Source organism: Microtus ochrogaster, chromosome 2 (genome assembly GCF_000317375.1).
Source record: "Microtus ochrogaster isolate Prairie Vole_2 chromosome 2, MicOch1.0, whole genome shotgun sequence".
NCBI lineage: Eukaryota > Metazoa > Chordata > Mammalia > Rodentia > Cricetidae > Microtus > Microtus ochrogaster.
Window position 1 is genome coordinate 30975801 of NC_022010.1, and position 27569 is coordinate 31003369.

General features: G+C 48.4%; 1 protein-coding gene across 1 annotated transcript in view; it reads left to right on the forward strand.

The window, feature by feature from the left end:
• The window catches only part of LOC102000205 (WD repeat-containing protein 49-like), a 58480-nt gene that overhangs the window by 28363 nt on the left and 2548 nt on the right, over positions 1-27569 (forward strand). Inside the window, exons 6-19 of the mRNA XM_005344737.1 lie at positions 3900-4002; positions 5609-5715; positions 5797-5876; positions 6601-6655; positions 8000-8045; positions 9505-9564; positions 12396-12561; positions 16218-16313; positions 18081-18139; positions 18321-18462; positions 19385-19424; positions 20178-20266; positions 21567-21760; positions 24804-24901. Coding sequence (XP_005344794.1) covers positions 3900-4002; positions 5609-5715; positions 5797-5876; positions 6601-6655; positions 8000-8045; positions 9505-9564; positions 12396-12561; positions 16218-16313; positions 18081-18139; positions 18321-18462; positions 19385-19424; positions 20178-20266; positions 21567-21760; positions 24804-24901 — 1335 coding nt within the window. The remainder of the gene's footprint in view (positions 1-3899; positions 4003-5608; positions 5716-5796; positions 5877-6600; positions 6656-7999; positions 8046-9504; positions 9565-12395; positions 12562-16217; positions 16314-18080; positions 18140-18320; positions 18463-19384; positions 19425-20177; positions 20267-21566; positions 21761-24803; positions 24902-27569) is intronic.

Below are 27569 nucleotides of genomic sequence, written 5' to 3' on the forward strand. Positions count from 1 at the left end.
TTGGGTTGGCCATCTTCTGCTGGACATGGACGGGACCTGGCCTGAACAGTGGTTTATATACCAAGTGAAACTCCTTTAGAGAAAACTAAGTTTTCATTTGGTTATCAATCAGAGATAGCTCCTGGGTTAGGGATGTGGGCTTGGTGCTGGGATCCCGTCAGGTCCTGTGCAGGCTGCCGCAGTCTCTGTGAGTCCTACAGGCATCAGTCCTGGTGCGCTTTGAAGGCCTTATTTCCTGCCGGTTCTCCATCCCCTCCAGCTCCTCTTCCACAGGACTCCTTGAGCTGTGAGAGGAGGGATTTGATGGAGACATCTCATTTAGGAGTGTTCCAGGGCCTCTCGCTCTCTGCACATTGGCCAGCTGTGGTCCCCATATTTATTCCCATCTGCTGCAGGAGGAAGCTTCTGATCTACGAGCATTGCAGAATGTCATTAGGAGTCGTTCTGTTGCTGTGTTCCTTTAGCAGAGCCATGGTATCTGCTTTCCCCTGGGTCCCTAGTTTCTTGGCCATCTAGCAGTGTAAGGGATGGGTTCCTTCTCATGGAGTGTATTGTATCTCTAGGGGATCGATTTGTCTGTCTCCACATCTATATATTGCTTCTTGTTCTTTTCCTTTGGCTGTTGGTTTTTCTGTTTGTTTGTTTGTTTGCTTGCTTGCTTTGTCCCATTCAAGTTTGTTTACTTATTTTCTTAGATGCCTGTTTGTTTTCTAATGAGAGGGTAGGAAAGGATGTGGATTTGGGTGGATGGGGAGGTGGGGAAGAACTAGGAGGAGCTGGGAGGAGCTGGGGAAGGGGAGAATCACATCAGAATATTTTGCATGAAAAAAAATCAATCAAACAAACAAACAAAAAAGCACAAGGGGCTAGGGAGGTGGTTCAACAGTTAAGAGCACTTGCTACTCATGCAGAAGACTCAGGATACATTTCCAGCTTCCGCATCGTGCCTCCATGGCTCATGACTACCCGTAACTCCAGTTCCAGGGGATCCTCTTCTGCAAACACGAGGCACCCATGTGGTACATATACATACATGCAGCCAGAACACTCAGACACATTTAATTAATTCATTAATTAATCTAAAAGAGACAAAAGGAAATGCATTTCCTGATACCCATTCCCACAGCCTGCAAGGAAGCACCCTCCATGCCCTACGAGCCCCAGAGGCTATGGAATAAGCCACATCCTTCTGTGGAGAAAGAGCTCTCCCTGACTTGCCTATGTGAGTGGTGGGGTGCTTGGCATATGCTTTCTGTACTGTGAGATTCTCTGTAATCCAAGCTTGGCCTTCATCACAGTCGGCCTAGCCTAAGTGTGGCTCACGCTTCGTTCGTTAGGTTTATGTGGACACTGGGAATCAAACCCAGGTTGTCTGGAAGAACAGCCAGTGCTTTTCACCTCCGAGCCATCTCTCCAGCCCCACATGGCCCACTCTTAATCCCGTTATTCCTCCTGGCTCCACACCACACCCTCCTCCTCCCCGCCATGTTTTCATTTTGTCCTGCTTTTTTCAGCGTTCAGCAGTTCTGAGACTCCAAAGCCAGAATTCACTGCCCGAGACCAGGTTGCAGAAAATCCTTACAGTGACTGTCAGAGCCTGAGGATTTCAGATAATGTCTCACAGTGGTGACTGGATTCCTGTGCCCAAATCAAGACTTTTGCCCTCCCTTTGCTTTCTCTTGATGGAACAGAGGCATGGAGGTCGGGGTTCTTAATCCATGTGTTATACCTCAAAGGCCAAACTGCAAATGTGGAGAGTTCATTTCAAGGGGCTGGAGGTGGCTCAGTGGTCAAGAGGATGCGTTGCTCTTGCAAAGGATTCAAGTTCAATTTCTAGTGCCCACACTGGGTGGTTCTCAACTGCCTGTAACACTAATTCTAGAGGACCTGACCCCTCTGGCCCCTATAGGCACCTGTACTCTTGGTCTTGGCCATCAACTCTCTTTCTAACCTCGGCGGAGCCATGCGGCCAGCTAGAACGGCTCAGAAAACTCAAATAGAGCCACGGCAAAATGGTTGGGACAGCCAGGCTCCCGAGCGGTCTGGAGTGTTTCACTCAGGGTGCCAAAACAGCCTGCTTCCATGGGAACCTTGTGCCAATCAAATTGCTGATTGTTCTGCGTGACAGAATTGTGTAGAACAAACAGCCCGCTTGGTTGATTTCTTTTGGAATGCGATGCCCTGATGGGAAGTCTGCTTCACGGTCTACTCAATCTCCAGTGCTAACAGGCAGCTGCTCGATTGTGTCCCTGTCCTAGCCCGCCCCATGCCTGCTGTCACTCAGGAGTTGTGCAACCCAGGGTTACCTAACCCTCTTTTTCCCAAGCACCTCCCACAGCAACTGGGAAAGGGGTCAGACCAACAGCCTGGCCCCGAGTTTTCCCTTCTTTTCCTTTGTTCTATTCTGTGGACTTCCTGCCTCCTACGGTCTGGGCCAGACACCCCCTTCCCTCCCTCCCTGCCTGCCACATACACACCTCCTAAGCCCCAGGACAGGCTGCTTCTCCCTAGAGAGTAGTTTGAGCATGGTGCCCGAGACGCTGGAGAGTCACTGCAGAGGAGGGAGGCGGCAGGGAGACCACACAAGGAATTAACGTTCGGTATCACATCCACTGCACCCCGCCATTTATATCCATTCCCTCATAATCGTTCCTTGCATTTCCAGACGAGATTGTATTTTGCAGATGAGGAAATCAGGCCACGGAGCCTGGGTTGCTCTTGAGTGCTGGCCTCCCAGAGGCAGTGTACGGAACCAGACTCTGATTGCCCTGCTGTGCCCTTCGCACCTGAGTACCCACAGAGTCACAGCAGAGGGCCAGCTGCGACCTGATTGGCCTCATCACTGCCGTGATTAAGAAGCGGGGCTTTCTGGGCCCAAGGATTCATAGTGTGCTAATTTGTTTATGTGCGTTTGGGAGGAAATCTAAATTCTCAGCACTCCAGAGCATTCCATATGTCATCTGGTCACACTCCTCCTGTCCTTAAGAAGAGACACACAGCCCCGTGTGGTGGCACATGCCTGCGGCGCTATTATTGCTCAGGAGACAGAATCAGAAGCATCTTGAGCTTGAGGTCAACCTGAGCTACAGGAGAACCAGTCTCAATCAATCAAACAATCAGCCAGTCGGTTGGAAGTGCATGCTCTCTGTTTTCTTCTTTAGCAGTCATTAAAGCTCACCGTGTGTCAATCGTGTGTTCTGAGAGTGCCTTATCGTATGTGCGCTGTTCTAATAGGATGCTATGTCTCTCTTCCTGTTCCTATTCCCTGTGTCCTAGTTAGGGTTACTATTGCTGTGACAAAACTCCATGACCAAAGCAGCTTGGGGAGGAAAGGGTTTATTTGTCTTCCACTGCCACGTCACTGTTCATCATCAACAGGAACTCAAGCAGGGTAGGACCCTGGAGGGAGGAGCGGATGCAGAGGCAGGCCACGGAAGGGCGCTGCTTACTGGCTTGCTCCCCATATCGTACTTGCTCAGCCTACTTTGTTAGAGAACCCAGGACCACTTTCCTAGGGATGGTCTCCCCCACAATGGCCGGTCCCTCCCCCATCAATCACTAAGGAAATGCCCAAGAGGCTTGCCTACAGCCTGATATGGAGGCAGTTTCTCAGTTGAGATATCCTTGCTCTTTCATGACTCTAGCCTGTGTCTAGCTGACATAAGAACCAGCCAGCACACCCTGCTGTACTTTAAAGCAGCGTTACTACCCCTACATTGCAGGTTAGAAAGTGGGACTTTGAGCAGTTAGGCAAATTCCCCAGGTCCCTAGATCCATCCTTTGAGCCCCAAGCCTCTCCTGATGGCCACTGTGTAATGGAGCCGTAGACAAGCTACTCCTGGGTGTCCCTGGCATGCAGTCACCTCGGTTCTTCCTTGTCTCTCTTTTTCATGAGCAAGATCTGTCCCAGAGCCCCACCTGGTGCGTTCCCACCAAGAGCCTGTGGTGTGCTGCAGGTACAACCCCGCCTTCAGGCACGTGGTCAGCTGCTGTGAAGCATCCGTAAGTACCCGCTCATGATGTCTTAGCAATGACACACTTGTGAGGTTGCCTGGCCCTGCCACCTTTCCGTTAAAGCGGAGCCGTGTGTTTCTAGAAACCAAGAGTGGGGTGGACATTCACTTCTGCTCTGTTAATGATCCCAGATCGTTTGGACAGGCTTTGCTCAGAGTCAAGTGGAAGAGCCCGCTGTCTCCCCAGTGTACTCGGGACCATCCATCCCGAGTGTATTATATCCTCGGGATTATCTTGTATGTTCTAAAGCAAATACTTCTCACGGATTGGTTGAAATGCTAATCCACTGTCTGCTCAGAGGATTTGGGGAAGAGGCTCTAAGCCTACCTTAGAGGAGTCATCCCTGGGGTGGGGACTGACTTCAGCCATCAAGACAGAGGATATTAGACTCCCTGGGGAGGACTCTCATCCAAGACATCTCATCCAGGATGGGCCTGGAAGAGACTAGAATCAAGAACAGTGGTGCCTGATTGGGAGGGAGATCTGAGGACTGGGAGTTTAGAAGGCACAGGAAATGAACCCCACTGTCACAGGTTCTTTTCCAGTAGCTTCAATAAAATACCCTGACAAATGCAACTTCAGGGACCGGGGTGGGGGTGATATTTCAGCTACAGTCTGTTGTTGCCCGGAAGTCATCACAGCAGAAGCTGTAGACAGCAGGTCACACTGCCTCCACAGCCCAGAAGTGTGAAGTTAGGTCACACCATAGCCACATCCACAAGTGTGAGCTCAGTTCACACTGCCTCCACAGTCCAGAAGTGTGAACTTAAGTCACACTGTATCCACATCCACAACTGTGAGCTCAGATCCCATTGCCTCCACAGTCCTGAAGTGTGAACTTGGGTGAATCACACCCACAGTCCTGAAGTGTGAACTTGGGTGAATCACACCCACAGTCCTGAAGTGTGAACTTAAGCCACACTGTTCCCATATCCAGGAGCATGAGTCCGGCTCTTCACTCATTTCAGAACCCGTGCCTCTCACATTCAGGGTGGGCTTTCTTCCTACCTCAATTAACCCAAGCTTAAGAAAATCCCTGCAAGCCTGCCCACAGGCCAGCCTAAATCTTGACACTCCCTCACTGAGACCCCTTTCCCTGGGGAGTCTACATTGTGTCTAGCAGACAGTCAACAGTATGACACCTACCAACACTCTGGACTTGAACCTGCCGACTGTGAAACCAAACATTTCCGTTGTTGAAGCAATCTAGTCGTGGCTATCACTATACCTGTGTTAGCAGAGGAATGCACTCAGTCTGGGAGTACAGACACTTTCTAGGTAAACATTTGTTTTTAAGATGTGTTTATTTTTATTTAATATGTTGGGGTGTTTGCCTGCATGTATATCTGTGTCCCATGTGTGTACTGTCTGCAGAGGCCAGAAGAGGGTGGTGGATCCCCGGGAACTGGAGTTACAGATGGTTGTGAGCTGCCATGTGGGTGCTGGGAATGGAATCCCTCACCGTCTAAGCCATCTCTCCAGCTCCTCTAAGCGGTCCACGTTGATATTTATGTCGCCAGGCTTCTCCATGCAAATTTCCGTTGATTTGACAGCCATTACCTCTAAGCTATCTGTCCTTCAACTTTTTGTACAGGTAGTGAAAGTGTGGGACTTTGACACAGGAAGACAGGTGTCTGAGTTTATTGGGTGTCATGGCGATGCCAGCGTCACCTGTCTGACTTTTGACTCCAGCGGAAGAAGGTACGCCCTTTCTCTAGTGTCATGAACCTTTCACCAGGGTGACCTGGATCATGTCATCCTAGCAGGGTAATCTTTTCCTAGGCTCGTTACTGGGGGCAGAGATGGCTGTCTGAAAATATGGAGCTACAACAATGGAAATTGTCTCCACACCCTTCAGCACGGCAAGTGAGGCTGGGGTTCTCCAGCAGGTGGTCCCCATAATGTATTGACGCACAACTGGGCATTTACCATAAACGGAATGGAACCCAGTGAGATAGAGGCTACAATGTGTGTGGCATCTCCACCTCACCTCTCTCTGTAGTTCATGTTATTTAATGTTTCTGGGCTTGCGTTTTGTGGGGATACAGTCACAAACATTAAATGCCGGTCTCTTAGAAATCTCCTGAACTGCCCCAAGGCTACTCATTCATTCATTTGCTGTATTTATTCTTGATTTAAAAAAAAATTCCATGATTCTGGCCTGTCAACTGCTAAGAGAGCAGATACGATGCATATTCTTCAACTATTAAAGGGGAATACATAAATAAAGTCAAGGTGAAAGAAGGAGGACGCTAAACTCCGGAGTCTCGTTCCCGAGTCTGCTTCGCCCTCCGTGTGACCACCTGCCTATTCACTCACTCAGTGTCCTGTGCTTTGGGGTCCTGTAAGGAGAAGCCAGGCCTCTTCCTGTAGCCAATCAAGGGCAGACTCAGACAGGGAGGGAAGGTGGCCACAGATGAACGATGCTTTAATGAACCAGGTGACATCTGACCCTGGGCTAAAACCTAGAAAGTAATGACGACATCTGTTCTGGTCATCAGACACAGGAGGATAGCATATGAAAGCTAAGTTAAGCAGGAGTTAATATGGAAAAGTGTTTGACATAAGATGATAATGTATTTCTAGATGGAAGTCAAAGTGAGGTCTGTGACTGTACCTACATGGAGGTGAACCAAACTAGGTGAGTTTCACTTTAGCTTGAGTTATATTTAGATAGGACCCTTCTTTTTCCTACCGTAGTTGGGAAAAAAAGTTGTATTAGTCAGCTTTTTATCACTGTGAAAAAATACCTGAGATAAGGTGTGGGGGGGGTGTATTTTGGCTCATAGTTCTTGGGGTCTCAGTCCGTCATCAGCCGAGATCTGCAGCAAGATGAAAACCTTCTGGTAGGAGAGCAATTGTAAAGGAAGGATGCTCACCTCATGGTGACCCTGAAGAGAAGGGAGACAGACACAAAAGCAACCATAAGATAAAGCCTTCCTGTGACCCACTTCCTCCAACTAAAACCCTCCTCTTGTTCTTCTTTAGAAGACTTACATATTATGCATGTGTATGCATGGCTGCTGCATGAGTTTATATGGACCTCATATGTGCAGGTGTCCATGGAGGCCAGAGAGCCTAAGAAGGATGCCTGGCTCTGGAGTTACAGACATTTGGGACCCACCTGATATGGGTGCTGGGAACCTACTGGGTCCTCGGCAAGAACAGTCGGTGCTCTTAACTGTGATGATCACTGAGTGATGGCCACTGTCTGATGGTCACCATGTGATGGTCACCGTGTGATGGTCACTGTGTGATGGCCATCATGCAATGGTCACCGTCTGATGGTCACTGTCTGATGGTCACCATGTGATGGCCACTGTGTGATAGCCACCATGTGATGACCACTGTGTGATGGTCACCGTCTGATGGTCACTGTCTGATGGTCACCGTGTGATGACCACTGTGTGAGCCATAGGCTCAGCAGTTAAGACTGTTCTTGCAGAGGCCCCAGTTCTGGGCTCCACTGGCACCAGAGATACACGTGGTTTACATACATAGATGCAAGCATAACACCCCATATTCATAAGATAAAACAATACTAATAAAATTTTTAAAAATCCAAAGTAACAAATCGGAGTGGAAAAAATAACTTCAACCACCATAAATCAAAGAATAAAAACACAGTAATTCCTTTCTGAACACTAGAGAGTGAAGCAATCCTTAGACCATTTCTGTGAAAGGCTTGCCTCAGGGATTTAGACATGCTCTAAAGATCAAGTAATTCCCAGGAAGGCAGCTCCTCACAGAGGATCTGTAGACCTCAGAAATGATGGGATGGTCTGTTTTTGTCTCCTGATGCTTGAACAACGGACCCTAATTTATCAAATTACATTTCCCATGGTTCTTCATAGGCATTGGAAAAGTTCATATCCTTTTATTTATCATGTGGATAGGGTAGAGTTAAACCATACAGTTTATTCTATATAAAGGTAAACCGATGGAAGTTGAAGTGTTACAATGTAACATCTTGTTGCTGTCTTAGGTGTGCCATAGCTGTTGGATGGGACAGAAGAATAAATGTGTATTTTGTAAGTGAAATGTAACAAATGAAGATGGTTCAAAAACCATCCCCTCGGGTTGACTTTCCTATCTCTTCCCTCCTCCCTCCCTTTCACTTTTTAGTGTATTTTTATTATTTTTAATAATGTTTGTGTGTCCCCGCATGTAGGTATATGCATGTACATATAGGTGTCCACAGAAGCCAGAAGCATTGGACCCTTTAGAGCTGGAGATAGAGACAGTTGAGAGTCCCCTGGCTTAAGTGCTGAGAACCGAACTCAGGTCCTCTGGAAGAGCAGCCAGGGAGTGCTCTTAAAACTTCACCTCCGAGCCATTTCTCCAGCACCCTGCCTCCATTTAAGAGGAGATTTGAGAATGCTTTTGCTGCCTGGTATAAAACAAGTGACACACACAGGATTCTCTCTTATTTCTCCTTATTCTTTCCTCCCTTCATTTCTTTTGAAACACACACACACACACACACACACACACACACACACACACACACACACACAGAGTCTTCCCAGTGTTCCCGTTGAGAGGATGTGCCAGCTAGGAAAGCTGTCAGGATCTCGGGGTTCCTGGGAGCCTGGAGATCCTTCACAGGTCTTGAGTTCTAAGGATGACACACTCTTTCTCCTGCCTCCCCCACCAACAGCTCCTACTTGGCCCCTCCTCCCCAGCCTGAGGGGTTTCCCAGCCGGCTTGCAATGACACAGGTCTTAGGGAAAGGCTGACTTTTCCTTCCTTCCTTCCTTCCTTCCTTCCTTCCTTCCTTCCTTCCTTCCTTCCTTCCTTCCTTCCTTTCTTCCTTCCTCCAGGACTGTCTTTAAAGCTTCCTAGAGCCCCTCCAATCAGGAAGAGGAAATGAAAGACCACCCATAGGCATCTCTACAAACAGGAAAACCCTCTTTAGGGAGGGGCTTAAGAGACCGAAGTTTAAAGTACTGCTCCAAACTAAGTTTTAAATCTACCTGTGACATTTTATTGCCCTGCTTGCTATCCTAGGCGGTCCTGAATTTCCGAATGCATTTAAATGCTGTCTGGGCTCCTTATTCATTTGAAAGTTCACTATATTTCAGTCTGAGCCTTGCATCCTGAGAGTGATTTGAGAGATGAATACCTGGGAAGTTTCAGCACTGAATTTGTCCTTTGGTATTACAGCTTTCGAGGCTGATGGCTTTGGGTTTAGCCCGTGAAACGGCTCTGGGTCTTATTATGAAGGCAAAGTTATGCGGTGGATCCAAGAAGAGCTTGTCAGTTGACATATGATTTGCTGAAACGCAATCACCCAGACGTCAGGAGTGGATTGCTTTTTCTTCCCACTGGCACTTGGGGAATTTGCTTTGACATTTCAAAAATCTGCATCAGCCGTGGGGTGAGGGGTAGGGTTATGAAACGTGCCAACACCTTCTCTCTGAAGTTGTGAGTGTGTTGGCAGCTCACTTTATGCCTCACACAATGTGTCCTATTTGGCTTTGGATACAGGACACACCTCATGATTTTCATCATTTCTGGAAGCCTCAACCCCGCTGGCAGGATGACCTGGTGAGCCACGGCCCACTATTTGGCCCTCCGTCCCCTCAGTCCACACAGTAGCACACAGTGGAGATCTCCTTCACTCAAGGGGCTACCCTGCATTTCCTGAACCCACCACACATGCTCAGTTTCCCAGAAGCCTCTGCTATGTATGGCAAGATTCCCACCCGTGTAGAACAAGGTGCACTGAGGTCCAAGCAGCTGCCTCCTCTCTGGGAAAGGTGATGACCCCCATGTTCAGGTTGTGGCATGGAGCCAGAGGGCCAGGTTCCAAGCTGCTCTCCATGAGGCCCCGCTGGGAGTCCCCATGCACAGGAAGCTCAAGGTGGGGAGGGTGTGGGTTTTTGCCAAAGAAGCATTTATTTCCTGCATCTTCCTAGTGAGCCAAATTCTATTCCTGATGTCATGACGTTCCTGACTCGCTGTGGCTGGTTAGAGGCCCAGAGGTGGGGGACGGCTAGCAATGCTTGTTAGAGATCAGAACGTTCTGGGTGTCCTACAGCTTCCCAGGGATGAATGGCTTCCTTCAAAACTGTCTGGGCGCCTAGGCAATAAGACAAATGTACAGAAAACAAGGCCACCCCACCCAACTGTCTGCCACTGCCCCACCTACCTTATGTGCCTTACAGATATTCCAGAGGGCACATGTCACTAGACTACATACTTCAATGTCTTAGTCAGGGTTACTAATGCTGTGATGAAACACTTCGACCAAAGATACTTGAGGAGAAGAGGGTTTATTTGGCTTGCACTTCCACATCCCTGTTTACCAGTGGAGAAAGTCAGGACAGAAACTCAAACAAGGCAGGATCCTGGTGACAGGAGCTGATGCAGGGGCCGTGGAGGGTGCTGCTTACTGGCTTACTCATATGGCTTACTCAGCCTGCTTTCTTATAGAACCCAGGACCACCAGCTCAGGGATGACACCACCCATAATGGGTTGGGACCTCCCCATCAATCACTAATTGAAAAAATGCCCCACAGGCTTGCCTACTGCCTGATCTTACTAGAGGCATTATTTTTCAACTGAAGCTTGCTCCTCTCTGATGAATCTAGCGTGTGTCAAATTGAGATAAAGCTAACCAGTACATCCATGTAACTAAGCCTCCATGGTCTGAAAAACCTTACCCAGTGCTCAATTTATAACAATTGCCCAGTGATGATGTTTTCATTCATTCAGCAGCCACTGAGTGCCTCTTGTGGGCCAAGTGTTGTTTCTGGGAGTTGCAATGGTGAGCAAGCATGGCCTCACCTTCACGGAGCTTACAGTTCAGTGGTCATGGCGGAAGTAATGAAGTTATACAGCAGCTCCCCAGGGGAGCCATGGCATTTGGATATCACACGTGGGTCAGTGACGTGCACATGTATCCAGTCTCCATCCAGCAAACATATTTGCCGAGCACTGGCCTGCTCATGCACTCAGTAGGCAGGCATAGAAGAGACAACGATGATTCTTGAGGTGCTCCCAGACAGGTGAGGCACGGAGGAGAAAGGAAGCATGGAACCTAACAAATGAAGTGACGATAAATGATAAACGGTCACGTTTCCAGAGCCACTAGCTTTGCTGCGATGTTATCTGGGAGATTAAAGATCACAAGGGCTTTTTCAGAAGGGAAAGGTAATCTTTATGAGGACCGAGAGGAGAGGCTTGAGCGCTGTATACAAGTATAATAGCTTGGTGTCTGGAAGGACTGGGGAAGAGTCTGATTGGCTAGCACATTAGACGTGGGAGGGAAGATATGCTAATAAGATGTCTCAACAGAAGGTGCATGCTTACAAAGCTTAACAACAGGAATCTATTTCCCTGGGTTCCGGTCCTGAGGTGGGAGGCCCAGCTTGGTCAGGTTCGGGTGAGGGCTCCCTTTCTGGCTCACAGATAGATAGTAACAGCTATCAGCAACTCTTTGCTATGTCCTCAGACAGCAGAGAGAGCATGAACTAGCTGTGTGCCTCTTCCTGTTCTTAGATGGACCCTAATCCCAACATGGAAACTACATCCTCATGAGCTCATCTGACACCAATAGCCTCTCTACAGTTGGGGCAGGACCTGGAAAAGCCCAGACCCAAGTGCTCAGCACACATTGTGGGATGATAGGGTAGGAGTAGAAATCTGGCAGTAGAGGATCATGGGAAGAAAATAGCTGTTAGTCTTCTGTTTCCCGAGTCTCACATTATAATCTGTGTTCAAGCAGACAGAGTCTCTTAGGCCATCAAGCCAAGTCCTCAAGGGACACCTTGTGGCAAGTACACAGGAACAAAGATAGAAGGATATCTTAATACGGCTGAGTGCCACCAATCGCCATGACATAGTGAGCTCCCACATTGGGAAATGGGAAACATACATGGCCGGGGGCCCGGGAGCACTGGTTTCCTCACACCAGTTTGGGGTTCTTGTCTTCAGCGAGGCACCTGTGTCAAGCGCCTCCCTTTGAGAGAAGCCCATAGCCTCAACTCCCGTTGACAGTTTCACCTCAGGAGGGCGGGTGAGAGTCCTGGGCTCCTCTCTACTCTGGCGTGTGGGTTTCTGGCTGGCGGGAACCAGACCTCCTTAGCCCCTAGCTGGGTTCTCTTGTCCACATGCAGCCTGAATGAAGACACCTTGTCGACGACTTGCATGCTGGCAGGATGATGAACTAAGGACATGCTACTTCCCTTAGAAAGCTGGGGCCCTAAAGGCGATGGCCAAACAAGGAAACATGGAACACAGTAATTGGCATACAGAGTTTCTGACAGGAAGAGACAGAGGTCCCAGAGAACCCCCGTGCATCTGATTTTAAGGTCCCGAAAGTTGCCTTATGTGAGATGGGATCTCGTTTCTCAAATCTGTCTTTCTTTCTTAGAACCACGGGCACAAAGAGGACATCCTTTGTGTGGCCCAGTGCCCACCTTTTCTTCTGGCCACCTCCAGTTATGATGGAGAGATAATAGTTTGGAATGTCGTCTCAGGCCACATGTACTGCAAGCTGAACCCTCCCAGTCCCTTGGATGGCCAGGACCACAGAGAAGGTAGGGAAGGGGCAGGTGCCATAGCGTGTGTGCACAGACCGCCCCCATCAGCTTGAACTCGGCAAACTGAAGGAGTCTCCATTTGGGGGCCACTTCCTGCTCGGTAGGGATTGGCTTTGAGTCATGTTTCCCTCCCAAAGCTGGGAGAAAGCTTAAGAGTTCAAAGGTTCAGGCACCATTTCTGGACTCTTATCCATCAAAGTCTGTCTCATAGTCTCTTTGAGGTTTGGTTTATCTATTCCCAACCTGACGGATGCTCGCACTGAGCCCGCCAGTGTTGTGGACACCATGCTTTCTCCTCCCATTCTCTCTGTTATCGTCTATCTGACACATGCTTCTTCCACCCAGCCTGTTCCCCACGTCCAGCCCAGGCACCGACCGTCCCCTCAACATTTCAGGCTTCCATACTGTCCTCATCCTCTGCCTCCTCTGGTGGCCCCTGACCCACAGATCTCCTGCCTCAATCCGACCTTATTGCTTGAGTATTTGATTGTAAAACTTCACCTGCACTTGCTGGATTGGATTGTTTGCCTGGTGCTTTATTATTATTTTTGTTTATTTGTTTGGTTTGGTGTGGTTTGAGACAGGGTTTCTCAGTGTAGCCCTGACTGCCCTTGGTATTCATTCTGTAGACCAGGCTGGCCTCAAACTCACAGAGATCCATCTGCCTCTGCCTCCCAAGTGCTGGAACTAAACATGTGTGCCACCACCACCCGGCTAGCCTGGTTCCATTTCTTCAGGCTCCTCTCTGTCTGCTAACTATCGTGGCTTTATTGTTTTCTGTAGTCATCAAAGCAACGATGACGAACACCTGCCATGTGCCTGGTCCGGCGCTAAAAATTACAGTCCTCTCCTGAGTCCTGAACCTATTATTAACCATTCATAGTGAACAATGCACAAACTGGGTTGTCTACCAGTTTTACTACCATGAGGGCGGGGCCAGGAAACAGGCTATAGCCAATAGCCAGATACGTGGGGAGGGGCAGGAGAAATTCTAACAGCCCAGGGGAAGTCTTCACCAGGAGCAGTTGTCTGCTGTGGAGCCACAGGCAGAGGAGATGCAGGAAGTTCGTTGTTTGGACATAGAATTAGGAAGGGTTTTCATTTCCTGAGGTCCAACCCACAAATCCTTAGAGAACCCATGAGTGATCCCTGCTTTAAGCACCTGGTAACTTAGTAGCTATTGCAAGAAAGGAAGAAAGAAAGAAAGAAAGAAAGAAAGAAAGAAAGAAAGAAGGAAGGAAGGAAGGAAGGAAGGAAGGAAGGAAGGAAGGAAGGAAGGAAGGAAGGGAGGGAAAGAAAGAGAAAAAAGAAAGGAAGGAAAAGAAAGTCTCTGAGTCATTCAGTCAGAAAACACTTCTGAGCTGCTCGAAGGGGCAGAACACTCAGAGAAGTAAAGTCAGGGAGCTCCTGGTCTGAAGGCAGACGAGCTGTGGGTACACAGCCAGTTAAAAATAGCGGTCCTCAGAGTTGCTCAGTCAAGGGCACTTTGTGGGAGTAGCTGGACATCCTGGGCTAATGCGTACCCTGACCCCAGGGCACTGCCTGGGCTTCTCAGATCTCCCAGCCTGTTCATGTGTGTGTGTGTGTGTGTGTGTGTGTGTGTGTGTGTGTGTGTGTGTATAAATTGATATTTATTGAGCTCTACATTTTTCTCTGCTCCCCTCTCTGCCTCTCCCCTCCCCCATTCAATCCTCCCCCAAGGTCCCTATGCTCCCAATTTACTCAGGAGATCTTGTCTTTTTCTACTTTCTACTTCCCATGTAGATTAGATCTATGTAAGTCTCTCTTAGTGTCCTCATTGTTGTCTAAGTTCTCTGGGATTGTGGTTTGTAGGCTGGCTTTCTTTGCTTTATGTTTAAAAAACACCTATGAGTAAGTACATGTGATAATTGTCTTTCTGTGTCTGGGTTACCTCACTCAAAATAATGTTTTCTAGCTCCATCCATTTTCCTGCAAAATTCAAGCTGTCATTATTTTTTTTCTGCTGTGTAGTACTCCATTGTATAAATGTACCACATTTTCCTCACTCATTCTTCGATCAAGGGGCATTTAGGTTGTTTCCAGGTTCTGTCTGTGACAAACAAAGCTGCTATGAACATAGTTGAGCACATGTCCTTGTGGCATGATTGAGCATCCTTTGGATATATACCCAAAAGTGGTATTACTGGGTCTTGAGGAAGGTTGTTTCCTCATTTTCTGAGAAATCGCCACACTGACATCCAAAGGGGTTGTACTAGCTTGCATTCCCACCAGCAATGCAGAAGTGTTCCCTTTTCCCCACAACCTCTCAAGCATAAGCTGTCATCAGTATATTTTTTTAATTTTTTTTAAATATTTATTTATTTATTATGCATTCAATATTCTGTCTGTGCTCATGCCTACAGGCCAGAAGAGGGCACCAGACCCCATTACAGATGGTTGTGAGCCACCATGTGGTTGCTGGGAATTGAACTCAGGACCTTTGGAAGAGCAGGCAATGCTCTTAACCTCTGAGCCATCTCTCCAGCCCTGTCATCAGTGTTTTTGATCTTAGCCATTCTTACAGGTGTAAGATGGAATATCAGAGTTGTTTCTATTTGCATTTCTCTAATTACTAAGGATGTTGAACATTTCCTTAAGTGTCTTTCAGCCATTTTAGATTTTTCTGTTCAGAGTTATCTGTTTAGGTCTATACTCCATTTTTTTATTGGATTATGTGATCTTTTGGTGTCCAATTTCTTGAGCTCTTTGTATATTTTGGAGATCAGACCTCTGTCTGATGTGGGGTTAGTGAAGATCTTTTCCCATTCTGTAGGCTGTCGTTTTGTCTTATTGACCGTGTCCTTTGCTTTACAGAAGCTTTTCAGTTCTAGGAGGTCCCATTTATTAATTGTTTTTCTCAGTGTCTGTGCTGCTGGGGTTATATAGGAAGTGGTTCCTTGTGTCAATGTGTTCAAGTGTACTTTCCACTTTCTCTTCTATAAGGTTCAGTGTGGTTGGCTTTATGTTGAGGTCTTTGAACCTTTTGGACTTGAGTTTTGTGCATGGTGATAGATAAGAGTCTACTTTCATTTTTCTACATGTTGATATTCAATTATGCCAGCACCCCTTGTTAAATATGCTTTCTTTTTTCCATTTGATATTTTTTGCTTCTTTATCAAAGATCAGGTTTCGAAGATGTATGGATTGATATCCGGGTCTTCTATTCGGTTCCATTGGTCCTGTCTGTTCTTATGCCAGTACGAGGCTCTCAACCTGTTCTTGTATCTCATGACACTTTCCTGTTCTTTCTCTAGAAGTCCTGGGGTTGGGGGAGGAAGGGTTGGAGTGCCCACAGACTGCCGGAGCCATTATCCTTCTTCTGTTCCTGACTGGTTCTTAGCCGAGAGGGCCACCTTTCTCTGTTTGCTTTCCAAATGCTGCCGGGGCAGCTATGTGCAAGAGAGCTGAATATATGTGTCAGTGAGGGTGAGCGAGTGAGCAAAAGGCAGAGAGAAAGAGATAGAGAGGGGGAAGGGGAGTGGGGAAGGGAAGAGAGAAACACATATGCACACACATGTGCGTGTGCACATGCACACTCACATACTCGATGGGGGCAGCTACGTTGGGAGCGGGGAATGTTAAGGCAGGGAGATTGTGAAACAAGCCAAAGAAAAAGAAACTTTCTTTTCCAGGCCCAGACAGAAGTGTCTCTCGACTGGCCTTCCTAAAGACTCGGGCAAGGAAGCTGGACTCAACAGCTGCTTCCCTCATCAGCAATGGGCCCGGAGGTAAGCCTCTCACTTCCAAGATAAGGTCATCCCTGGTCCAGGATGGGTGAGTTAGGCCCCTAAGTGCCACTGTTCACCTCGGGCTTCCTCTGCTATTTCATTGCTGGCTTTACAACAAATCCCAGGCTAACACCTCAGCCCGCATCAACCTCAGTAGACGCTACAGGAGGGCAGCCATGTAACCAGGCCCCAGCCCATCTTCCTTCAAATCAAGGTCCACGCCCTGTTGTTCTTACTGCCTGCTGGGTCCCTGGCCACCTGCGAGGGTGACTGACCTCAGGCATCCCAAGGACAGTGTGAGACCCATAAGGCTAACAGAAAAGCCCAACAGTGCAAAGGAAGCCCGCATAGGCAGCAATGGGTAACCTCACAGAGGAACCAAAGAGAAAGGTCAAGAGGTCAAGAGCTGGCTGGATGTTGGGGTCAGAGGTGGAGCTGGCACCATCTATGGGGAAGAAAGTGAGGACTCAGGAGGGGCCATCACTAGCTAGTGACATTAACCCAGGGACAGGCCCTCCAAGCTTCAACTGTCAGAAAAGTGGGCCCAAATCCAGCCCCTAAATGCTCTAGGACTTTTAGTAAAATTACAAGTTAAAGGCAGTGACCATGCAGTCCTGGTAGCAGGGGAAGGCTAGGCTGTCCATATTTGGTACCCGGGTGCTTGATTGTTTGTCTCCAGCTAGAGGCCACCTCTGCCTCTTGGTCCCAGCCCACACTGCAGCTCTTTTTGGCATCAGGTGCTATTGCAGAGAGGGGAGAGGGTGCTGGGGGCGGGGCAGCTGTCTCTGACTCCTTCCTGAGTCATCTTCATCCTTTCTGCTTTACCTATGGGAGTGTGGCCCTCTCTCTCCTAAAAGAAGAGGAGATGGTCTGCATGGGGCCCCCACTTCACAGAACCTGGCTACCTAAACCCACACGTAAACCACAGGTACGAACTGTGGCCACTAGACCAGTCCGTTCTGACAAGTAACTAATTAAAATAGTGAACACACTCCCACATACTAATTCCCAGCCCGGCAAATACTGTCCTATCCTTACCAGCCAAAGATGGAACCCTCCTCTGCCAAGGAGGCCACCCTGATTAGTGAAGGAGACACCACCGAATCACCAAAATCTAAATCCCTCATAAACCAAAGAAGGAAGAGATGTTTGCCCCCCGCCCCACTAGTGGCTTGTTGTGCTAAGGCTGTATATATGTAGACTGGGGAAGCTCTGTTCCCCCAGATGATGGCTCAAAAGGTAGTTCTAACCAAATCGCTATCATTCTAATAAAACTCAGATTCAAACTAACCAAATCTCTATCTTTCTAATGAAACTCAGATTCAAACTAACCAAATCGCTATCATTCTAATAAAAAAAGGCTAGGGTGAAAACCTGTGAGCTCAGAGAGTTAAAATAGCAACTGGCTACCCCTCCTCCCTTTGCTGGCATCCTGGAACCGCTCCTTCCACACCGCCCCAACCTAAAAAAACCCATGCTAAGCTCCTCCCTGCCACTGCCTGCCAACCAGTTGCTAATGGCACCTCTCTGAGCCCAGGTTAATTTGACTTAAGTAACGAAAGAAAACGCAGCACAACTTTACGTGGTTAACAAATGCAGCATCTTTGCCTGGCTAAACAGATATTCCACGGCAACCGGGTCTGCCCAGTACCCGCTCAGAACCCTTGGCTGGCTGGGCAGCCCACCTCTTACAGTTTCCCTCCCACTCAGGTTCTGAACCCTTGGCTGGCTAGGCAGCCCGCCCCTTACAGCTTCCTTCCTACTCAGGTTCTGTCACTTTCTGGAAGCTCTTTAGTGGGGCTGGCCTCATTGCAAACTTCACTCCGGTAAGTCGGGGGAACAACTGGGTAACTTCTGGGCTATGGGTTTGTTGTTGCTGCTGCTGCTGTTTGTCGATCCCTGACGCTAGCCTGTAAGTCGGGATTGTCGGCTGGGTTCTAATGCTTCGCTTTGATATCCTCCTGACATTTCTCCCCTCTTATTATCTTTGCCTTCGATATGTCTCAGTCCAAAGGGAAAGCCCAGGTGAGCAGCATCGTGGTGACGGCAGGAGACACCCTCACCTACCTGGCCGACCAGCAGGGCTTTGTGCATGTCTATGACATCCAGGAGTACGGCCTCCGGGGACCAGAGCTGCAGGCTCCCAAGAGTAGGCAGTGAATTTCTTCATGTTAAGCCTCAGATAAGATTGCTTTGGTTTTTGTGTGATGGTCTTATGGGGAAATTAAGTTGTCCCTGTTGGGGAGGGATTACTCTTAAAGCCCTTGGAAAGCAGACTCGCAGAAAGAGAGTTTCTTGAGAACATTTGATGCCAGCAAGGATGCAGGGAAGGGGACGTCAAATAGCATTGAACAGAGGGTGATTGCTAGATGGTGACTGCGGGGCGTGTTGACCACCCGTGTCTAGTGCTGCAAATGGCACCTCTGCTTCTAGTAAAGGAAATGACAAACATGCACAGAGATTTACTTGCGAGATTGCACAACAACACATTACTTATCAGAGACACTGAATGCTTATACGAGGACCACAGTTGGTATTTAAAAGCCAGGTGCACAGACCCGCACATCCCCTCTCTCCTAAGAGGATGGTGGGTATAATGGCCCACCTGTCGTCCCAGCACTCAGGAATCAGAGCCCGAGGACCCCCAGGGCAAGCCAGCTAGCTAGATCAGACTCATCAATGAACCCTGCCTCAGTTAAATGAAGAGCAATAGAGCAAGATACCCAACATCAACCTGGGGTCTTCACATCTGTACACGTGTATGCACACACCACACACACATCTGTACCCACATTCCTGCAAACATGCAAGCACACCATGTACATACACGCACGAAATAAAAATCACCAAGGAAAATCATGGCGTTAGTGTGTTACGCTGGTCCTATTCATACACTTTCAGAGCTGATGGAGGGTGGGGAGTGGGGGGGCTTGCACATAGTAGGCACTTGGTCTGCACTAACGCGGAAAGATTACTAACAGCCCATCGGTGCCACTTCCTTCTGGGCACACATCCGCGCTGGACTCCTTCCTGTGGGGTCCTACTCAGATGTCTTCTTTGTTTTCACTTAGCGGTGACATCCTGGAGGGCTCACGTCAGCATGGTGACATCGTGAGTACCATCCCTTTGAAGGGCTCAGTAATCTCCATAGGAAGGGAAATAGTTGTTTAAGTTTTGATCAAGGCGGTCCTCTCAAAATCCCCGTGAGCTTGTCGAAGGAGGAAACTGCATTTTCATTCTGTTCCCAAAGAAGTGAGATGAATGTGGTTCACATGGAGCCGAAGGAAGAGATTCCAAGTCATTGTTTCTCTTGTTCATGGGCGGTTCTCCCTGTACTGACCTGCCAGTCTACTGCAAGTTTATGAGCTTAGTGGGTTTGGAGTTCATGCCGAGAGGCCAAACTTGCTAGATCATTCTTTTTGACCGCTTGTTCTCCCGCCCACCTGATCACCTGCAAGGTAATTTCCCATATGGATCCCACTTGATGTCTTGGAAGTGGACTGAGGGTTTTGGAGGGCGCGTGGTGTGGGAGGAAGTGGGGGGAAAGAATGGCATTTAAAAATTAATCTGGCGGGGCTGGGGAGATGGCTTAGTGGTTACGAGCACTGGTTGCTCTTTCAGAGGAGCCGGGTTCAATTCCCAGCACCCACATGACAGCTCACAACTGTCTGTAACTCCAGTTCCAGGAGATCCAACACCGTCACACAGACATACATGCAAGCCAAACACCAAAACACATGAGATAAAAAGAAATAATTATAAAAAGTTAATCTGGCTTCTCTCTTCTATTCTATTGGACCCAACGTCCCTCGGTCTCTTGCAGAGCAGCCTTGACAACCCTCTTCTCCCCCTTTATCTTGCTAGTCTGGAGCTGATAGAGGATGATAGCATCTTACTGTCTTCCTCCCTTGACCGCACTGTGCGCCTGTGGAGCAAAGATGGTGCATATATAGGTAAGGTTCCGCCTCTGCTCGCTTGGAGCCAAAGGGGCCACAGAATCACAGATCTTCTGTTGAGGCTGCCATAAACAGAGTATCCTAGATGGGGCAGCCCATTATTTCCTCTAAGCTCTGGACTTTTGAAGTCCAGGATGGTTGTCTGCACATGGCCAGGTTCTGGTGAGGAATCTTGAGCATCAGAGCACTGGTCTCTTGATCCACACTTGATGGGGACAGCTCCCTATTGTCTCTGACAACAAGATGTAGTGGCATTTAACTTGTATTTTAAGAAGTAAAACTGGCCTGAGGATCAGAAAAGCAAAATAGCTACACTGGCCAGCCTTATAGACCAGGCAGCAATAACACACACCTTTAATCCCAGTAGACACTAGCTTGTCTTAGAAATCAGAAAGTGGTGGTACACACTTTAATATCGGCCCCAGAGAGGATTATAAAATGGGAAAGAGGCAGCTCTCAGATACAGTCTCATTCTGAGATTCCTGGAGGCAGGATTGCCATTTTCAGACTACAGTCGACGTAAGAGCCAGTGACTGGCTGCTTTGTTCCTTGGGTGGGTCTTCAGGTTGAACCCCAGTATGAGTCTCTGAGCTTTTATTAATTGTGCTTCCACAAGAACACTAATGCTATTAGGCCTTATGACTTTATTTAAAGTTAATTACCTCACCAGTGTCCCTGTTTCCAAATGTAGTCACCTTGAGGGCTAGGGCTTCAACATACACGTTTTGGGGTGATGTGATTTGGTCTATACTGTAACATTAACTTCCTGTCTCCAAAATTAGAAAAATAAAAATCAAAGACCTTTGAACTCATCGAAATCAGTGAACTGAATGTCATCACTTTGGGATGAAAATGGTTTTTCATAAGAATCATATCTAGGCAGGGACATCAGGCTATATGGTGGGCAAATGCCTGGCATACATTGACCATGGTACCAAGAATAGCCTAGTCTGCCGCTTAGAGAGACTGTGGTCTATCTGAGTATGGTGTCTCGGCCCATAGCTTATGTTTATGTAAATAGGTTTGTGACTGATTGAATTTATCTTTCAAGTTCTTAGTACATTATCGACTAGACTGCACATCTACATGGCAGGAGGCTTTCTCGGATTCTCTTTGGAGGCTTAGTTGTCCTATGTTTATTTCCTATGAAACTGCCAGGGCATAGCTTAGCTGGACTGAGGTGGCCTTGCCAGTCTTGAGGCAATCTACCCACATGAGAAATAAGCTCCGCTCTGGTTAGGAGACAGGTTACCCATTGTCATTTGCAGGATATTTACTTTTATCTTTATTTCTCTAGGGACCTTTGGGCAGAGTCGCCCCTGGGATGTTTTCACCCCTGCCTCCTGGAGTCACCCAAGAGTCCCCTTTGAGATTTTGACAGACCCTCAAAGCATGCCCACCCACCCAATACTGGAAACAGATATTCCCGCCGGGTGCTCGGGAGAACGGCAGGAGCGGGACATTGTGATGGAGGAGAAGGTCCTGTCTGAGGTTAGTGCCTGAACCAGCCACCTGTGTTCTCTTCGTGGGTTCTCGGCTGGTCAGCGGGGTGCACACATAAGCTAAGAGAATCTAAGCATGATCTGGTGAACCAAGGCAACAGGAGAAGGAGGGCGTGCCCCTCCATCCTGGGCCATGGCACTGATAAGGACCAGGAGGACATGCTACCCCTCCGTGGGATGAAGGAGAGGCTCTCCCAGCACTTTCCTCTTTTTGCCTATAGAAAGGCAGCTTTCCCTGGCCTCGGAACACAGGAGACACAGCAGCATGCTCAACCCTAGGGCCACATCTGAGAAGGGCAGACCCTGCATGCACAGCCCATACTTTATGCTGAGATGTGTTCAAAAGCAGGGGCTCCTAATAACTGAGAGGAAGCGCTGACCATCTTTATGTGAGTCACCAGCCTATGAGAGTTACCTTCAGAGCAAGAGGGTCGGAGAGGGCCCTGGCTGATGCAGCCTTGATTTAGAGCTCCCATGAAGTACATGGCTTGCCAAGAAATGCCTGCCCTTTCGGAAACTGAAAAGAAGGTCATTTCATGAGCGATTGCTTGCCAGCTCTGTCACAGCTCAAAGCAGGACACCTGCTCTGCCGGCAGAATCACGGACTCGGTTTTTCCTCTGCAGCCTCACAGAATACAGATCCCCCAGTAGAACCCGGCCACTGACTCCAGCTTAGAGGCCCAGAGGTATTCAAAATAGAAACAAGGGATCCAGGCCAGCACACTGGAGCAGCCTCCGCCTCACCTGGAGCGCTGCTCCGATCTCCTTCTCAAGGCTATCCACACCGTGGCAGTCTGGGGAGACTCCTGGCATTGTTGGCTGATTTAGAAACCGTCATTTCAGCTGGTGTTCAATATAGAGAACGCTAATGTCTTCATTAATGCTGATAGGCCCACAATTTAGAAAACAAAAGCTCAGAAGGAGGTTGGAAGAGAGAAAGGAGAAATAGAAAAAAAAAGAGAAAAAAAGAAAGAAAGGCAGAAAAGAGACAAAGCCCCAGCCAGTTCTTGTGCTCAGAGGCAGACCTAAAGAGAAGACAAACTTCAGGTTCAAGGGCGGTGGTGGGGGATGAGCGTGAGGGTGAGGGCCTGGAGGACAGGAGGGAAGAAGAGACAGAGAAGGCAAGGAGAGAGGGGGCAGCAGGAAGAGGGATGGAGGAGGAAGGAGGCGGAAGCGGAAGGATGTTCCGTGCTCAGTGTGACAGAATAATCAGCAGTGTGCTTGCTCTCCAGGGCAAGCAAAGTCTTCCTGGGGGATCTTGATCTTGTCTAAGAAAATATTCCGATCAGTCGGACTGCAGAAGGTACTTGGAAAACCTGTCAAAAGTTCATATTGGTTACTTTTCCACTGCTGTGATAAAAACGCATGGCCAAGGCAACTTGCAGAAGGTTTTTTTTTTGGCTGCTGGTTCCAGAGGGATAAGAGTTCATCATGCCAGGGAGACACGGCAGCCAATGACATGACAACTAGAGCAGAACTGAGTGCTCACATCCTAAACACTGCACCAAGAGTGAGGGGTGAAGCCGAGTGTGGTGGTTCAAACCTTTAATTGCAACACTTGGGAGGCAGAGGCAGGCAGATCTCTGTGAGTTCGAGTCCAGCCTGGTCTGGTGTACAATGCGAGCGAGCTCCCCTCCCCCAAAAAAAGCATTAGAAATGGCCCAAGGCTCCCCAAGCCAAGAGAGTACACTAGAAATGGTGCCAGTCTTCAAATTCTCAGATGCCACCTCCAATGACACACTTCCTTCAACAAGGGTGCAGCTCCTAAGCCTCTCAAACAGCACACCAATGGTGGACTGTCCTGGTTATCTTTAGAAAACAACTTGAACTTGACACAAGCTAAAGTCGTCTGAAAGAAGTGACCCTCAATTGAAAAAAAAATGCCTCCATAATTGCAGCTATAGGCCATTTTCTCAGTTAGTGATTGATTGGGCCCAGCCCATTGTGGGTGGTGCCATCCCTGGGCTGGTGGTTCTGGGATCTGTATGAAAACAGGCTGAGCAAGCCATGAGGAGCAAGCCAGTAAGCAGCACCCCTCCATGGCCTCTGCATCAGCTCTTGCCTCCAGGTTCCTGCCCTGCTTGAGCTTCTATCCTGACTTTCTTTAATAATGAACAGCAATATGGAAGTGTGAGCCAGATAAATCCTTTCCTCCTCAACTGCTTTTTGGTCATGGTGTCTCACTGCAGCAATAGAAGCTATAACTAAGACAAGAAATAAGTATTCAAATGCCCAAAACTTATTATTCAAAACCACAAAGTTACTTCTTAGATAAAAAGGACAGAAAACAAACCCCTGAGCCCTTGTACAGTATATTTGGACCAGAAATCGAAAGGGTAAAATTGCAGAGTAAGGGGTTTCATTGCTGTTCCTGAGAGAGGAATCCCTGAGTTCGAATCTCAAAGTGATTCCTTAGTCATGTGATCTCCAGCAGTCCCTTCTACTGAGCTATAAAATGAAGGGTGGGTTTAGATGATCTAGAAGTTTCTTTGCAGCCTTAAAAATTGTGTGCTTGGGGGCTGGAGATATGGCTCAGAGGAAGAGCACTGACTGCTCTTCCAGAGGTCCTAGTAACCACATGGTGGCTCACAACCATCTGTAATGAGATCTGGTGCCCTCTTCTGGCCTGCAGCAGACATGCAGACAGAATACTATATACATAATAAATAAATCTTTAGAAAAAATTGTGTGCTTGTCTAAATCTCTGTTAAAGAAAAACCTAATGTGTTCATTGGACTGTAAAGGTGGGTAGTGCCACTTCCAAGATGCCAAGAGACAGCAGACAAGCACAGTCAAAGTGAACTGGCTTAGATGCTGAGAAGAAGAGCTCACGGGAAAATGCTGCCTGCTAACTGGTGCCGGGACACAGCACTAAAGCTCCACGGGAAGTGCTCTTGTCGTCTGGACAGTTCAGCCAGCCCAAGTCTTGTTGTAACACAGGAAAGCCATGTGCCACACAGGTGACTCTTAGTCCCAGTTACTGGAGAGGTCACGGTGTTCTCACATCTCACATCCCTGTCTTCTTCCTCCAGACTGCAAAGACCCAGAACCTTCCCTCCCCAGGAGGTCTCACTGGTAAAGCGGAGGCGAAAGAAGATAAAAGTCGCTGGTCTGCGTTTTGCCACGGCAGGTCAGTCTGGAAAATCAGGCGGGTCCAGGAAGCCACCCTGGGAAGAATACAGTGGCAGCCATTCCTGGCTGAGGCCTGCTAGCCCTCTCTGTTCCCTGCATGTGGTCCTTGTCCCTAAGCTCCCGCAGTCCGTGAGATCACTACCGAAGCATCACCCATTGTGTGTCTTATCAATGTGATTTAATGCCCCCATCCCTATCTTATCTGACTGCCACACATGGCCAAGGCCCACACATCGTCAATCTTTGCCGCCAGCTCTGTAGCTGGTGTTGCTGGCCTCAGCAGCACAAGGAGCACTGTAGCCTTACCCTCTCTCACACAGATGCCCTATATGGCCTTATGGCCTCCCAAGGACATGGGGTGAAGAGGAAGGCCCCAGAGTTCCCAAAGTTGCAAATCCCAGGCCACCTCAAAGCCCTGTATGCACTCCAGGTCCCCATGTGCTGGACTATGGCAAGTTCTAGAGAAGCAGAGTGAATGATGTTCCTCCCAGGCTCCCTGAGGCGTTCTCTTGAGGTCCCAGCCACCAGCAGACCCAGGGAAACAGCCCCTTCGGTGTCCTCTCACTGTAGAATCCAGGTTTAGAACCTGGGTGAGTGATGACCCCATCCTCCCCATGTGTGACAGTCGTCAAGAGTTCAAGTTCCTTCCCTAGGAGGCCTGTTTCCATCTCCACAGTTTGGCAATAGAGAAGACAGCTACAGGAACCCCTTGCCTTCCACCTATACAGCAAAAGTGCAAACAGAGGCATGAGAGTAGGAGGCCAGGGCATCCACTTTCCAGCTGGGTCATTCCTTATGGAATATTCTAGGAGTTTCTGCTTACATCTTAAGGCGCAGCCTAGTCACACAGCCATGGCTAGTCACAACAGAGGCCATGAATGACTAAAGAAGGCACGAAGGGTGAGAAGGGGTTTTTGGTAGACAACTACTAACTTCTGTCCCAGATGCTAAAAATGTAAAAATGCTTTGGATGCTGTCAGCATTAAAGGGACTCTCATGTGGAAGCTCCACCCACCATGCGTAGCATGCCAGAATGTGTCTGGAAGCCACGAATCCAAAGTTTGACTGGAGCAAATAGCTAGCCCGTGGGAAAACCACAAAGGCCTGGGCTGTAGATCATGTGACTGTAAGTCATTTCAACTTCCTGTTTATATACTTAGTGATGTCCCAAGAAAGTATGGGGGATACCAAGACAGCAGACGTGATGGTGCGTTGGGGCTGGAGACTGGAAATGGAGGTTCCTTCCCTGTCCGCTGATACCTTGAGCCTCTCCACCCTTGACTGATGGGGTTAGCAGGGAGCCAGCAGCTGCAGGGTGATCTTTATACACATCTCCAGGCCCTCTTTGCCTCCAGCTGCCTCTCTCCTCAGAGACACTGGTGTAGAGAGATGAGGTGGGCAAAGGTTCCCAATGTCATCAAGAGCAAGTGCAGCCAAAGGCCACAACGGTAGATGTTATCTGACTCTTGGGTTCAAACAGTAGCAGCACAGAATGGCAAAGCGGAGTTCGCTCTAAATTCGCTTCTCCATGTTTGCTTATGGCAAGGATAAAAGAACAGAATGTGAAGTGAGAGGAAGTGGTAGAGGAAAAAGGGGGCGCTGAGTTTGCTGGCTGGGGCTACCCCATCAACACTGGTGGCTGTTGGGCACATTTCAAAATGTATGCCTTATAAGGCAGGAAACTTTAGAAATGAAACACACATTCTGTCAAACTTTTACTTCAGCTTGCAACGTGAAGACTGTACATTGATTCGCCAGTCTTTGAATGCCCACTGCATTACAAATGAGTTTCGATTTCTGCTTTTACAAAAGTAAAGCTGGAACATGGAGTTGTTTGCAAAGCATGGAGCTGCAGTGCCCTTCCCAATGTCTAGAATTTCCCCAGACCCTGACAGCTGTTTGTCCTCGATTTGGTCATCTTCCAGCTACTCATTTCAAAGCCCCTTCCGCAGCTTTCACAAAAACTTCTTTGCTTTTCCCATTATTTTCCCATTAATACAATTTTTTTTTTTTTTTTAGTTTTTCGAGACAGGGTTTCTCTGTGGTTTTTTTGGAGCCTGTCCTGGAACTAGCTCTTGTAGACCAGGCTGGTCTCGAACTCACAGAGATCCGTCTGCCTCTGCCTCCCAAGTGCTGGGATTACAGGCGTGCGCCACCACCGCCCGGCTACAATTTTTACTCTGTTCAGATACATTTATAATCATAACCAGGGTCCAACAGGCATAGACAGGTTTAGAGACAGACACAGCTCACTCTGGGTGCGAAGCACACGGCTCTCCCCATTCAGGCAGAAGGCTACTGTTGCTGTCTAGCACATGGGAGCGTTCACAGGGCTGGGAGCGTTGGAAGGGTGGGTCTTGATGAAGTTGCTCAGACCACCACTTCCTTTGAGCAAGGTCTACTGTAGTGATCCTCTACAGAGCAGATTCCCTGGAAGTCAAATCAAGTTTTCCAGGGGGTAGCTTGGCTATACACAAAAAGCTGAAGAGATCACAGTTTCGGGGTGGGGTGGGAGGACTTCATCTATAGCTCATAGGACAAGCTGCTCCTCTCACGACTGACTTAATGAAGCCCACGTGTGGAGGATTGCCCACCCGAGGCCATCTCAGACGTTAAATTCAATAGGACTTATAGATGGATTTTTCTTTGGGTCGCCAGCTCTCAAG